The 11,891-nt window shown below is 36.3% G+C and overlaps 1 protein-coding gene across 3 annotated transcripts in view; it reads right to left on the bottom strand.

Annotated features, from left to right (window-relative positions):
• Positions 1-496: 496 nt before the first annotated feature.
• LOC18426925 (uncharacterized) overlaps positions 497-11,891 on the bottom strand; it is a 31,461-nt gene continuing 20,066 nt past the window's right edge. For all 3 annotated transcript variants that reach the window (XM_006835985.4, XM_088852482.1, XM_088852481.1), the window contains one exon: positions 497-1,116. In XM_006835985.4, coding sequence (XP_006836048.3) covers positions 811-1,116 — 306 coding nt within the window. In that variant the 3' untranslated portion in view covers positions 497-810. The remainder of the gene's footprint in view (positions 1,117-11,891) is intronic.

The raw sequence follows: 11,891 nt of genomic DNA, 5'->3' as shown, positions 1-11,891 counted from the left end.
CTAGATGTGCAACTTTCATTTAGAGGTTGGTCAAATTTGCCTAAAAATAAAATTGCTGTCCTCTAGACGTCAATCAAAAGGTTTGGCTAGAAATACTCGTGTCTTAAATGTCGGCCTCAAAAGTTGATTAAAAAAGCAAAGACAACTATCATGTCTTAAATTTCATCACTAGTTGAACAAGGCGATTAAAAAGAAAGTTGCATGTTTTTATGAATTTAGCATGCACACAAATTGAAATGGCCCAAAAGACCTTGAGTCCCTGTGTCGTTTCGACTCCCCACAAGACCAAAGAGATCTCTCCCTTGTAAAGCCATAGAAAGCCTTGTTTCTTGGCAATGGGGGAACTAATTTTTCACTGACGTTACACTATGACTTTAGAAAATTGTCCTAACAAACACAAAATACCCCCTTCACTTGTGAGCATCCTTGGTACATCTCTCTCACAATGTTTCAGTCAATGACCCTCCCTCCACAAACAACTACCAACAACCTATAAATTCAAAATTACATCTCCATTCATTACATCTATTACAAATAAGTAGTCCTTTCATTACAGTATAACTACATATAGTAGCACCCACTATAAAGTCGCAATCACCAACATCAACAAATTTAAAAAGACCTTCAGAAAAATCAGGTGATGTTACAAACAAACAGCCTTCCAACCTTCCCACATTATCCATGCTCTCATACATATAGTATCCACTAACAAATATCAACATCCACAAATTTAAGACACCTCTAAAAATAAATCAAAAGAGAAGAAGAAAAATAAGAGAGAGAAGAGAGAGAGAGAGAGAGAGAAAATTTTTAGCTTGAATTCTTCTCTCCTTGCAAAAGTGCTTTTAAAATCGTGTCACAAATGTTGGGGTCGTAAATGAGCATGTGGCCAACACTAGGAAGCTCATGGTATTTAATCCATGGAAGTTTAGTGGGAATATAACGCTGGAGCATAACGGGCACAATCAAGTCATCATCACCATGCCACAAGTGAACAGAACCTTCACCATTGGGAAAGGGATTGTGGAGTTCCATGGGATCATAATCCCAACTGCCAAACCCCACATTTGCATCTCTAACCAGGGACTCATAAATTCCTTGTTGACGTGCTTGGTGCTGGAGATTCACACAAACACATGATAAAATGAGGTAGGGAAGGTACTCTCTCTCTCTCTCTCTCCATGTTTATTTACAAGAAAGAATTCAACCTCTTGGAAAGTTTGCTGATTCAGAACTATTTTGTCTACTTAATAAAGTCATTTACATCTAAATAGGTGAAGTGCTGCTTCTCACAAAATTCAACAAAAGTTGGAAAGACTAAAAAACCTCCTTTTTAGACAACACAAACTTAAAAATGATGGATTCAATGAATCTCTATCTAACTAAGAAAATTACACAAGTCTCTTGTGACTTGAAATACTGGACTATAACTAGATACGTTTTATAGCTTTTACCCTTCACCATCAAAGAGCGAAGAGGCGCATTCCAAGAATGAAAAGTATTTGGTGAATCAGCGAACTCACGAATTCATGTCCATCCTCCCTCCAAGATCTATCTTAATGGATATTGGATCCAAAAGTTTAGGAATTGCTAATGTTAGTTATGAAAATGATCATGAATCTAGAATTTTTTCTTAAAAAACAAGAAGAGAGGGCGCGTGGAAATATGGTATGTGTGGATTAAACATAGATTCAAGTACCAAGAGTAGGATGATATTACTCAACAGGAATAAGTAGATCATCTAGAAGTCAAAGATGGAAGATCTTTCGTATTACAAGCACTTGTACATACCCATTGAAGGGGGAGAACACAAGCCCAAAGGTATGACTGATGATGAATGGAAGAGCAAGACTGAACAGCGCACGGAACTATTCGATAATGATTGCATGAAATTATGTTCCACTATGTGTCAATGGAGACATTAACAAAGTCATTGTGAGACAAGTTACATGACTTGTATGAGAGAAAGATGTTAAGGAATAAGACATTCTTGATCTAGAAGTTGGTGAGCTCAAAGTTTAAGGATGGGCGATATGTTGCAAAGCAGTTGAATGAGGTGCAAAACATTGTTAACCAACTTGAAACGATGAAGTTACCCCTAAAAGACAAGTTGTAAGCTCTATTGTTGCTCAGTTCTATATCGGACATTTGGTACAAAAGCAACTTAGCATCTAATGGAATAATGACCAAGAAAGGTGTTCACATCCTTTCATTGTGGAAAGAATGAGTACAATAAAAAAGAGTGTCATAAGCTCAAGAAAGAGTGGATTGAGGATAATGGCAAGAATGATGGCAAGGACACCACTAAAGACCCGTGGTCGGAAACTATGGTGACCGGTGCATTAGTATTGCATAAACTTCATGTAACTCTGACAAGATAGTAGATATTGTAGCATCATTTTATGATACCCCAAATAAATGTTATTTTGCTTTTTACAGAGAGGGAGACTTTGGCTCTTTAAAGATGCGGAACAATTGTTCCTCAAAATTTGTGGCTAAGGGAGATACGCACATCAACTTTGATATTAGGGTGAAGTTGCTGCTAACGAAGTAGTCTTGATATAATAACGAAATATGATGTGTTTAGGTTTCGTTATATGGGGCCTTAATATTCCTTAAGAGTCCTAGTTATCAGTCAATTCATAGACCTTAGCTAATGACCAATGATAGCCAAAGGTATCAAGCCATCTAATTTCAAGCCAAGATTTGAAACATATATCCCCGAGGCGACAATACGCCTCTCCACACAGTATTGGAAGAGTTTGATACGGTATGATACACTTTCAAACACGTCGTAGGTCAAATATGTGCATCTTGGATAACAACCAGTCATAAAAGACTATCAAGCCATCTCAATTTGAGACAAGCTTTGGGTCATATATCCCATAGGCCACAATACGCCTCTCCACATAATATAGGAAGAGTTTGGATATGGTATGTTACATCTTTGAATCTGTCGTCTGCCAAAAAATGAGTGTTTGACAGCCAAAGCATAAAGAAACTTGATCATATGATATCACATTGAGGCGTGTCTTTGTAAACATATTCAATGAGGTCTCATATACCTCTAGTCTAAGAATCATACAAATTGGACATCATTTGGCCCACTGGCCATAATTCGTCAGTGGCCAAAATATGCCTTGACCAATAACCCCAAATATAATAGTTTGGCGATTGGTCTGAAACTCATGGGAAATCATATTTTATGCATCATATCCATCATCCCAAAGTTTTAAGTAATTTGGAGACAGGTTAGCCCTCCATCCATATTCATCGGTTGCCAGATCCTTATACATCATTTGCCAGACAGATAGCCAGGATGACCTCCAGTTACTAAATTTGAGATTTCTCTATCTATAAGGAGTTTTATCATAGGACCTAAACTATTGGATTGTTGACTCAATACCCTATCAGCCATGTAAGTGCAGCATTCTATCAATCTCTCATGTGAAAGTGACAAGCTTTGCAATAATATTCATGAAAACTATGCAAAATTTTGACCTTTGATAGATGATTTTGCCCAAAATATGGAGAGCCTTGAGCCCAAATTTTATAGAGATGTATGTCATAGTATCCTCTACAAAATTATTGCACTCCTAGGGTCTATAATCCTTGTGGTGAGAGTTGTTGCACTCGCAATCCTCAAATTTGTTGTCGTAATATGGAGTAGAAATGCATTCACTTTTATAGGTCATATTTCTCTCTTATGTAACCCATTAAAGGTGGGATTAAAACCAATGTGTTCGTCTATGAGTCCTCTACCACCACACAAAAATTCATGAAGAAAGAGTTCGTCATTAGAGAGCGGCAGTGAAAATACCAGGACATGTTATTATTTCTTTGTAGATTAGCAAACAACGAATAAGGAACAACCACTTTCCTTTATTTTCAAATTGGAATATCATGATGAATCTTGGAAGTTGCATGCTCAAATTCAAATATTAGGACAAGATCAAGATCAAACAAGAACATAGTTATGATTAAGTTCATCTGGAGGTGCTTTCAAATTCGAACAAGGACATGAGTATCGTTTCAAATAGATTCATCAGAGATGAATGGATATGGTCAACGATTTGAATATGCTTATCAGCTTTCATCATTATCACTTCAGAAGATCTATTTAAACCAACTTCTCGTTGAGAGAAGAAGAGCACGAAATTGATACCTGTCATTCCTACATTTCCTGCCTTTTTTACATGGTAGAGAGAGAGATGAGAGAACAATTTCATATTTATTGCACCGACAGTTAAGAGATAGGCTCCCCAATAATGTCATCTTCTATTATGTGGTGTAAGGATCATCAACGAGAGAGAAAAGTTGTTGATTACAAGACTCTTGATGCCTCAATTCTAGAATGAGCACATATGGGTACAATACCCCTGCATATAATCTGGTTTACGAGCCCCCATAAGCCCCTTGATATTGATATTCTTCATTTGTCCATGGTGTTTGACCCCTTATAGAGGGTCAATGTAAACTATAACAGGAGTTGGAAGTTCTTGGAACTCCTCATGTATCATTCATATATATATATATATATATATATATATATATATATATATATATATATATATATATATATATATATATATATATATATATATATATATACATGTATAGACCGTTCTTGTTTCTAAAATATGAAACTTAAGGGAAAATTTGGCCCTGGTTATGTTAGTCCTCGAGTTTATTTCTCCAATATGGAGTCATCATATCATAAATATATTTCCTAACACATTTCGAGGAGACCAATTAGTTGTTGGCAAAGGGGCTGATTGGGTTAGTATGAGTCCATGTGTAGTGCCAACTTTGCTTCCCTTAAGAAAAATGGATCATAGAGGATGTGTATAGACAGTAGAGAAATTAACAAAATAACAGTTAAACACCAATTCCCTATTCCACGGTTAGATGATATGCTTGACAGTATAGGCAGGGCTTCTGTATTTTAAAAAATTGACTTGAAAAGTGGCTTCCCTCAAATTCGCATATGGGAATGAGATGAGTGGAGTACGGCTTTAAAGACAAAGTGTGGGCTATATGAGTGGTTGGTAATTCCTTTTGGCTTATCAAATGCACCTAGCACAGTCATGCACATAATGACACAGGTCTTACGATCATTTATTGGAAAATTTATAGTGGTTTATTTCAATGATATACTTGTTTATAATGTTGATGTCAATGCCCATATTGATCATCTTCGCCGGATACTAACAATGCTAAGGGCTAATAAACAATATATCAATCTCAAAAAATGTAGCTTGTTGACTAATAGCGTAGTATTTTTGGGCTATGTTATCTTTTCAAATAGGGTGGAGGTAGATCCTGAGAAGCTGTGTGCTACGTAGAGTGGGTGGTTCCAAAATCAGAAATTGCAGCAGTATTATGGCCCCAATTACTGCTTGCTTGAAAGGTGAAACTTTACATTGGACCTCTATTACAAGTAAAGCTTTTCAAACCATTAAAGAGAAGGTGACGAATGCTCTAGTGCTTGTATAGCCAAATTTCAGTAAGGTTTTTGAGGTAAACTGTAATGCTTCTCCCATGATAATTGGTGCAATGTTTAGTTAAGAAACTAAGCTTATTGCTTTTTTAGTAAAAAAAGGCAAGAAGAGTGTATTCCACATATGATATTGAGTTCTACGTAGTTTTCCAAGCCCTATGGCATTATCCACATTATTTGGTGTAGCGAGAGTTTATCTTATATACTAATAATGATGCATTGAAGTATATTAATAGCATAAAGAAGCTTAGTCCACGACATGCAAAGTGGGTGGCTTACAAGTTCACATTCACTATTCAACACTAGTCAGGGGATTAGAATCGAGTAGCTGATGTGTTGAGACAACGTTCATATCTCTTGCACGCTTTGGTTTTGAATGTGGTGGGTCTTGAAGCTATTCAAAAAGAATATTTGGAGGATCCATATTTCAGACTAGTTGTTTCAAAGTGTAATTCAGGTGATCATTCCTCTTAATACCATTTTAGTTAATCTTATGGAATTTATTTTATAGTGTATGGTTATGTATTCCTTGTAGTTGTTTACAAGAGCATCTTATATCGGATCTCCATGGAGGACGCCTTGGTAGTCATTTTGGCATAAATAAGACATGGAGGAGCAATATTTTTGGCCACACATGAGGAGGGATGTGTATCGTTTTGTTGACACGTGCAAGTATATCACATGGCCAAGGGACATTTTCAGAACAAGGGACTTTACAAACCATTACCTATCTTAATTAGTCCATGGGTTGACTTATTCATGGATTTCATTGTGGGGTTGCTTTAGACAGCATAGCGATGTGATTGTATTATAGTGGTGGTGGATTGATTTTCTAAGATGACAAACTTAATATCATGTAAGAGGACCACAGATGCTACGATGGTTGCTATTCTCTTCTTTAATGAGATAGTACGATTGCATGGGCTTCTGAAGATCATTACTTCACATTATGATACTTGTTTCTTAATCATTTTTAAAGGACTTTATGACAGAAAATGGGTTTCATAAACAAATGGCAACTGAGGTGATCAATAAAAATGTGGGTAACATGCTTAGGATTTTGGTTGGAGAAAAAGTGAAAGTGTAGGATTTGGTGTTCCCACAAGCTGAGTTTACTTATAATAATTCTCCAAATCGATCTACAGGGAACACTCCTTTTTCAATGGCTTATGGTATGCTCCATTACATTTTTCATAATTTAATTTTTTACTTGTACATGAGAATATAGATCCAGATGCTACAAGCATGCCTAAATATATGAAGGAGTTGCATGAGAATGTTCGAAGAAAGCTAGAGGAGAGCTATGACAAGTACCATGATGTTGTGAATCATCACAGTTGTGTGCAACTGTTCGATATTGGAGATCTCATGATGGTGCATTTAAGACTTAAAAGGTTTCCTTTTGGTACCCACGGAAAGCTCAAATCCGGGAGGATTGGACCTTACCAGATCAAGAGCAAGGTTAATGACAATGCTTATGGAGTGGAGCTACCGATTGAATGGAATATCTCTTCAATCTTCAATATGCAAGATTTACTCGTGTTCCACGGTGCTGACCTGACGAAGGTGAGTCTTCTCCCACCCAGGGAAGATGATGCAAATTTAATTTAGGGAAAAAATTTTATTTGAAACTTTATTTTACTTTGTTTTAAGGGCATGGACAATTTTTTTTTATTTTTTTAGCGGAATTTTGTGATTAAAGCATGATGGTCAAAGGGGTATTTACTTAAATTATTTTGGGTAGGGTAGGAAATTTCTTAGTATTTTAAGATTACGTAACCCATCCCCTGTTTTTTGATAAGTTTGGATTTGGTAAGTATGGATTTGTTTTTGGAAACAAAAGGATAGTGGGTAATCATGTGATTTTAAAATGAAAGCCACTTTCCTATTTCTTTGGCCAAAAACCCCGTGAATAAGAGGCTAAATGAGAGAGAGAGAGAGAGAGAGAGAGAGAGAGAGAGAGAGATTAATGTTTGTTAGAGAAAGAAGAAAGCGTTTCTTTTGGTGGGTTTTATTTTTTGTTGGCATGTAAAAGTGGAACATGTCTCTTTTATAAAGAAGACTTGGATTTATTTATTTTTTCTGTAGAGAATTGTTTATGAAAGAAGAAAGAATGCTTCTTCTTTACCATGGCTTGATTTTACAGCCACTTTATTTCCTCTATTATTGTTGAATTTTGCCTTGTTTAAGTTTAAAAGAAGACCTGATTTAATTTCCCGAGCTCCTTTCGCATCAATGAGGCACGCATATTCATATTTTGTTTGCTATCACAATATCAAAAGGGTGCGGTTTGTATACGCTATTTATAGAACTTGAAATCCATTTTTTTCTCATGTCCATACATCTTAATGTTGAGATGATCAATTTGAGGATATTTGGACATCAAACAACCTCTTCTTGTGAAATTTTTGAGGTAGGCTCTAATTTGATTGTTTAGAGCCTCAGCTCTATATAAACTTTTTCCACATCAAAATGGTATAAATTCTAAAATATGGCTTTTGACTTATGAGTTGTGATAAAGTGAGAGAGCAGAGACAGAGAGAGAGAGGGGAGCGGGGGTCAGGGCGCGGGGATCGGGGGGGGGCCGGGGCTGGGGCACCGGGGGGGGTGTAAGGTGAATAATGGCTATAGATGTAAATAGTGGCTGAAGCGAAAAATCAGATCATAGATCTTATGCTCAAGTGGCTAGAGAAAACTCATAGGCCAGTGTTCACAACAATAGAGTATTGCATTCTGGTGTTCTAGCTGATCGATGAAATGAATATTTTATTCTGAAGGTTTTGAATGAAATTTGCATAGCAATAAGGCAAGTTTTGAAATCGTCATTGATTAGATTGTTCTTATTGCCATTAAAAAATATCAAAGGCCTTCATAGATGGGCTTGGAAGGTATGGAGTCTATCTGAGAAACCAAATTGTAAATTTCTATAGCTGTAAATAGTGGCTGAAGTGAAAAATCAGATCATAGATCTTATGCTCAAGTGGCTAGAGAAAACTTATAGGCCAGTGTTCACAATAATAGAGTGTTGCATTCTGGTGTTCTAGTGGATCGATGAAATGAATCTTTTATTCTGAAGGTTCTAAATGAAATTTGCATAGCAAGAAGGCAAGTTTTGAAATTGTCATTGATTAGATTGTTCTCGCTGCCATTAAAAATATTAGAGGCCTTCACAGATGGGCATGGAAGGTAAGGAATCTATCCGATAAACCGAATTATAAATTTCTTTTGAATAGATTCATACTTTTTCTTCTGTCTAGAAAGGATAATGGGAATGATATATTAAATAAATGATATTGGAGGTACAAAGGTAGCTTATTAGCTATCCAAGAATCGTCTGCATCTTTAAAGTTTTCAAAAATTACACCTAAAAGATGTTAGATCACAGTGGAGGGGATCCCAATCCATATGGGGAATTTTAAGGTTTTTAAACCAATTGCAAATCTTTGTGGTAAATTAATGGAAATTGACTGGAGAATGAGAAAAGTAAGGGATAATCATTCCTGGAAACATTGTTCTTAAGGCAGAATGATCCAAGTTTTTGCTCAAGATTAAATGTGTTGATACATTAAATCAATGTAGTAACACATTAAATCAATGGAGTAACAAAAAATATGATGTCACTAAACCTATTCAAAAAAATATGTTTAATACCAATGGTGAGTAGCAAGAAGTGAGTCATAAAAATAAGAATGTTGTTATGGTTTGTAGTGAAGGAAATGGAATCCATTAGAGTTTCATAATAAATATATGGAAAAGATGGACTGTAATTTCAAGTGGTCTAAAAAGGGGCAGGACATGTGGGGGTACAAGAAATAGTGGTTTCAAAACAAGTTCAAAAAACGAGAATGAGCGGCAAACTGGTTTGGCAAGTGAAGGGGCAAAATGGGAATTTGCATAACCAATCACCAGAGAGCTAAAAATTTATGTAATTCACATAAAGATATTATGAACAATGAGGAGGCCTTGCTGAAGAATAATATAAATTTAGAGGGACAAGTTGGTAATCCGGGCAAGGTAAAGAAGATGCAGGTTGGTAATATGGGTGTTAATAAGGAGAAGGGGATTAGCTGGCAGCATGGTAGAGGCAGTCAAGTGTTGTCACAGCATAACACATTTCATAACTTAGAGAGGCATTCTGAATATTGCACTAGTTTCTATGATCAAAATCTTCCCGAAAAGATCTCAAAATCCTACGCTTTGTGCGGGATATAGACCAAGTGTCTGTTGGGAAGGAGAAATCACTTAATGAGGAGAAGGATATGGCAGTGGGTGGGAAGAGGGATAGTCAGATTTCTTCGTAAAGTGAAATGATGGGAGGTGTGGAAGATTAGCTTATATGGAAAAAGGAAGAGGGTGAAACATAACAGAACAATGTTGGAGTAAGATTTGCAGAAAGTGTTGGTGACATGAGACGTCTATTATCTTATAGGAAGGTGGTGGTTTGTTTCAAACCCAGACCTTCAAAGGTGTCGAATAAGAGTGATTGGCCACAAGACCAAGTCATAAATATTGATGTGAATGAGAGGAGTTCAGAGACGATGAATGGGGAGAATGCCTAACCTCTTGTCATCTATGACAAAAGGGAGTCTTCGAATACGCAGCATGAGGAATCTGTGATAAATGCTCGTCCATTAAGTGTGATGTTGGCTGAGGAAATTACAGAGGAAGATTGAGTCCTGATTCAGTAGATGATTGGTGATATGCATATTCAAGCAATTGATTAAGTAGAGGAGATTGTAGATGTCGTTTAGGTATTGCAGACCCTAATCAAGAAGCAGGCAAAAAAGAAGGAGACAATAAGTGCTTATAAGGCTTGAACAAAAGGAAAAGAAGGAGCATCGGTGAAAAAAATGCGAGAAAGTTAGATATATCAGATGGTGTTAAAACCATGTCGGCTAGCAGGTATGCTACCAGGCATGGTTCCTCCTCTGTTTCTCAATGATTAAGACTTTAACTTGGAATACTAAGAGCATCTGTGATATTAAAAGAAAATCAGAGCTCCTTCGATGGTAAAGAAAGAGAACCTTGATTTGGTTTTGCTTCAAGAGAGGAAGATCTCTAGCCCAAACTTGTTTAAAGTTGAAGCTATTTGGGGTACTAGACCAGTTATGTTTTGTTGTAAAAATTATGTGGATTTATCAGGGGGTACATGGACAGTTTGAGACATCACTTTTCTAAATTGTGAATGGTTTTATATGGATGAATGGTCAATATCTTGTATATTTTTACTTATTTCTATTGGTATTCGATTTATGGTTTGCAATGTGTATGGTCCAAACTCTCATAGTTTCAGGCATGTATTATGAATTGAACTTTCACATGTGGGGAATTTGTTTCAAATGCCTTGGTGAATTGAGGGAATTTTAATCTAATTAGATGGCCTACTGAATCTAGTGTTAGTCATTACACTTCATCTTATATGAGGAATTTTTTTAGATTTTATCTCTAGTTTTGAATTATTGGATATACTAGCAAGTGGAGCCAGATTCACTTGGTCTAATAATTGTCTTGAAAATCCTATCATGTCATGTTTAGATTGCTTCTTAGTAAATCCAAGGTGGTTTAAAGTATTTCCTTAGGGGTCAGCTAGAGCTTTCTCAAAATTGTTTATCGGTTCATTGTCCTTTACTGTGGGAAAACCAACCTAAAAGGGAAGGTTGTGGCTATTTCAAATTTGAAATGGCATGGACTAAGGACAAAGCCATGAATGATCAGATCACTGTTTCTTGGAGAATGAATGAAATTCAAGGTTGGTCTTCTTAGGTGGCATAAAAAATGATTCAAGGGTAAAACAGGAACTCGTGGAATGAAGGAAAAAGATTGTGGTTAACTATATATGAAAACAGAGGAGATCATGTCTAAATTACAGGATTTAGACATAAAAAGAGTGGGAGACATGAATTATTGAATCGGAGCATATAGTCATTTACGAATGATTTGAACAAACGACTACATAAATGGCTAAGGGCAGAGGAAATCTATTGGAGACAAAGATCTAGAGTTAGAAGGCTTAAAGAAGGAGACTTGAATACACATTTTTTTCATGCAAATACTTATGGATGGATGGAAGGTGCACATTGGGAGGGGATGGAAGGTGCAATCATTTAACACTTTTAGGGGGCTTTCACTGCAAGTTTTACACCTAATACAAACTTTAGAAAAGTACCATCTCACAAACTCCCTTCTTGAAAAATTTCTTGAAGTGAAAGACCTTTCTCTGAAATTGAAATCAAAGAAGTTGTCTTTAGCTTGGTTGGGGATCCGGCACCAGGTTCTGATGGATTTCCCTTGGGGGTTTTTCAGTAATATTGGGACTTGGTCAAGATTGAAATAATAAAAATGATGTTAGAATTCTATCATAGGGTTGGGTATTGTAAATGTTAGTTTGAAT

This window comes from Amborella trichopoda, chromosome 11 (genome assembly GCF_054954075.1).
Source record: "Amborella trichopoda isolate Santa Cruz 75 chromosome 11, AtrichopodaSantaCruz75HAP2 v2.0, whole genome shotgun sequence".
Classification (NCBI taxonomy): Eukaryota; Viridiplantae; Streptophyta; class Magnoliopsida; order Amborellales; family Amborellaceae; genus Amborella; species Amborella trichopoda.
Note: the sequence above shows the minus strand (reverse complement) of the source record. Positions and strands in the feature narration are given on the sequence as shown.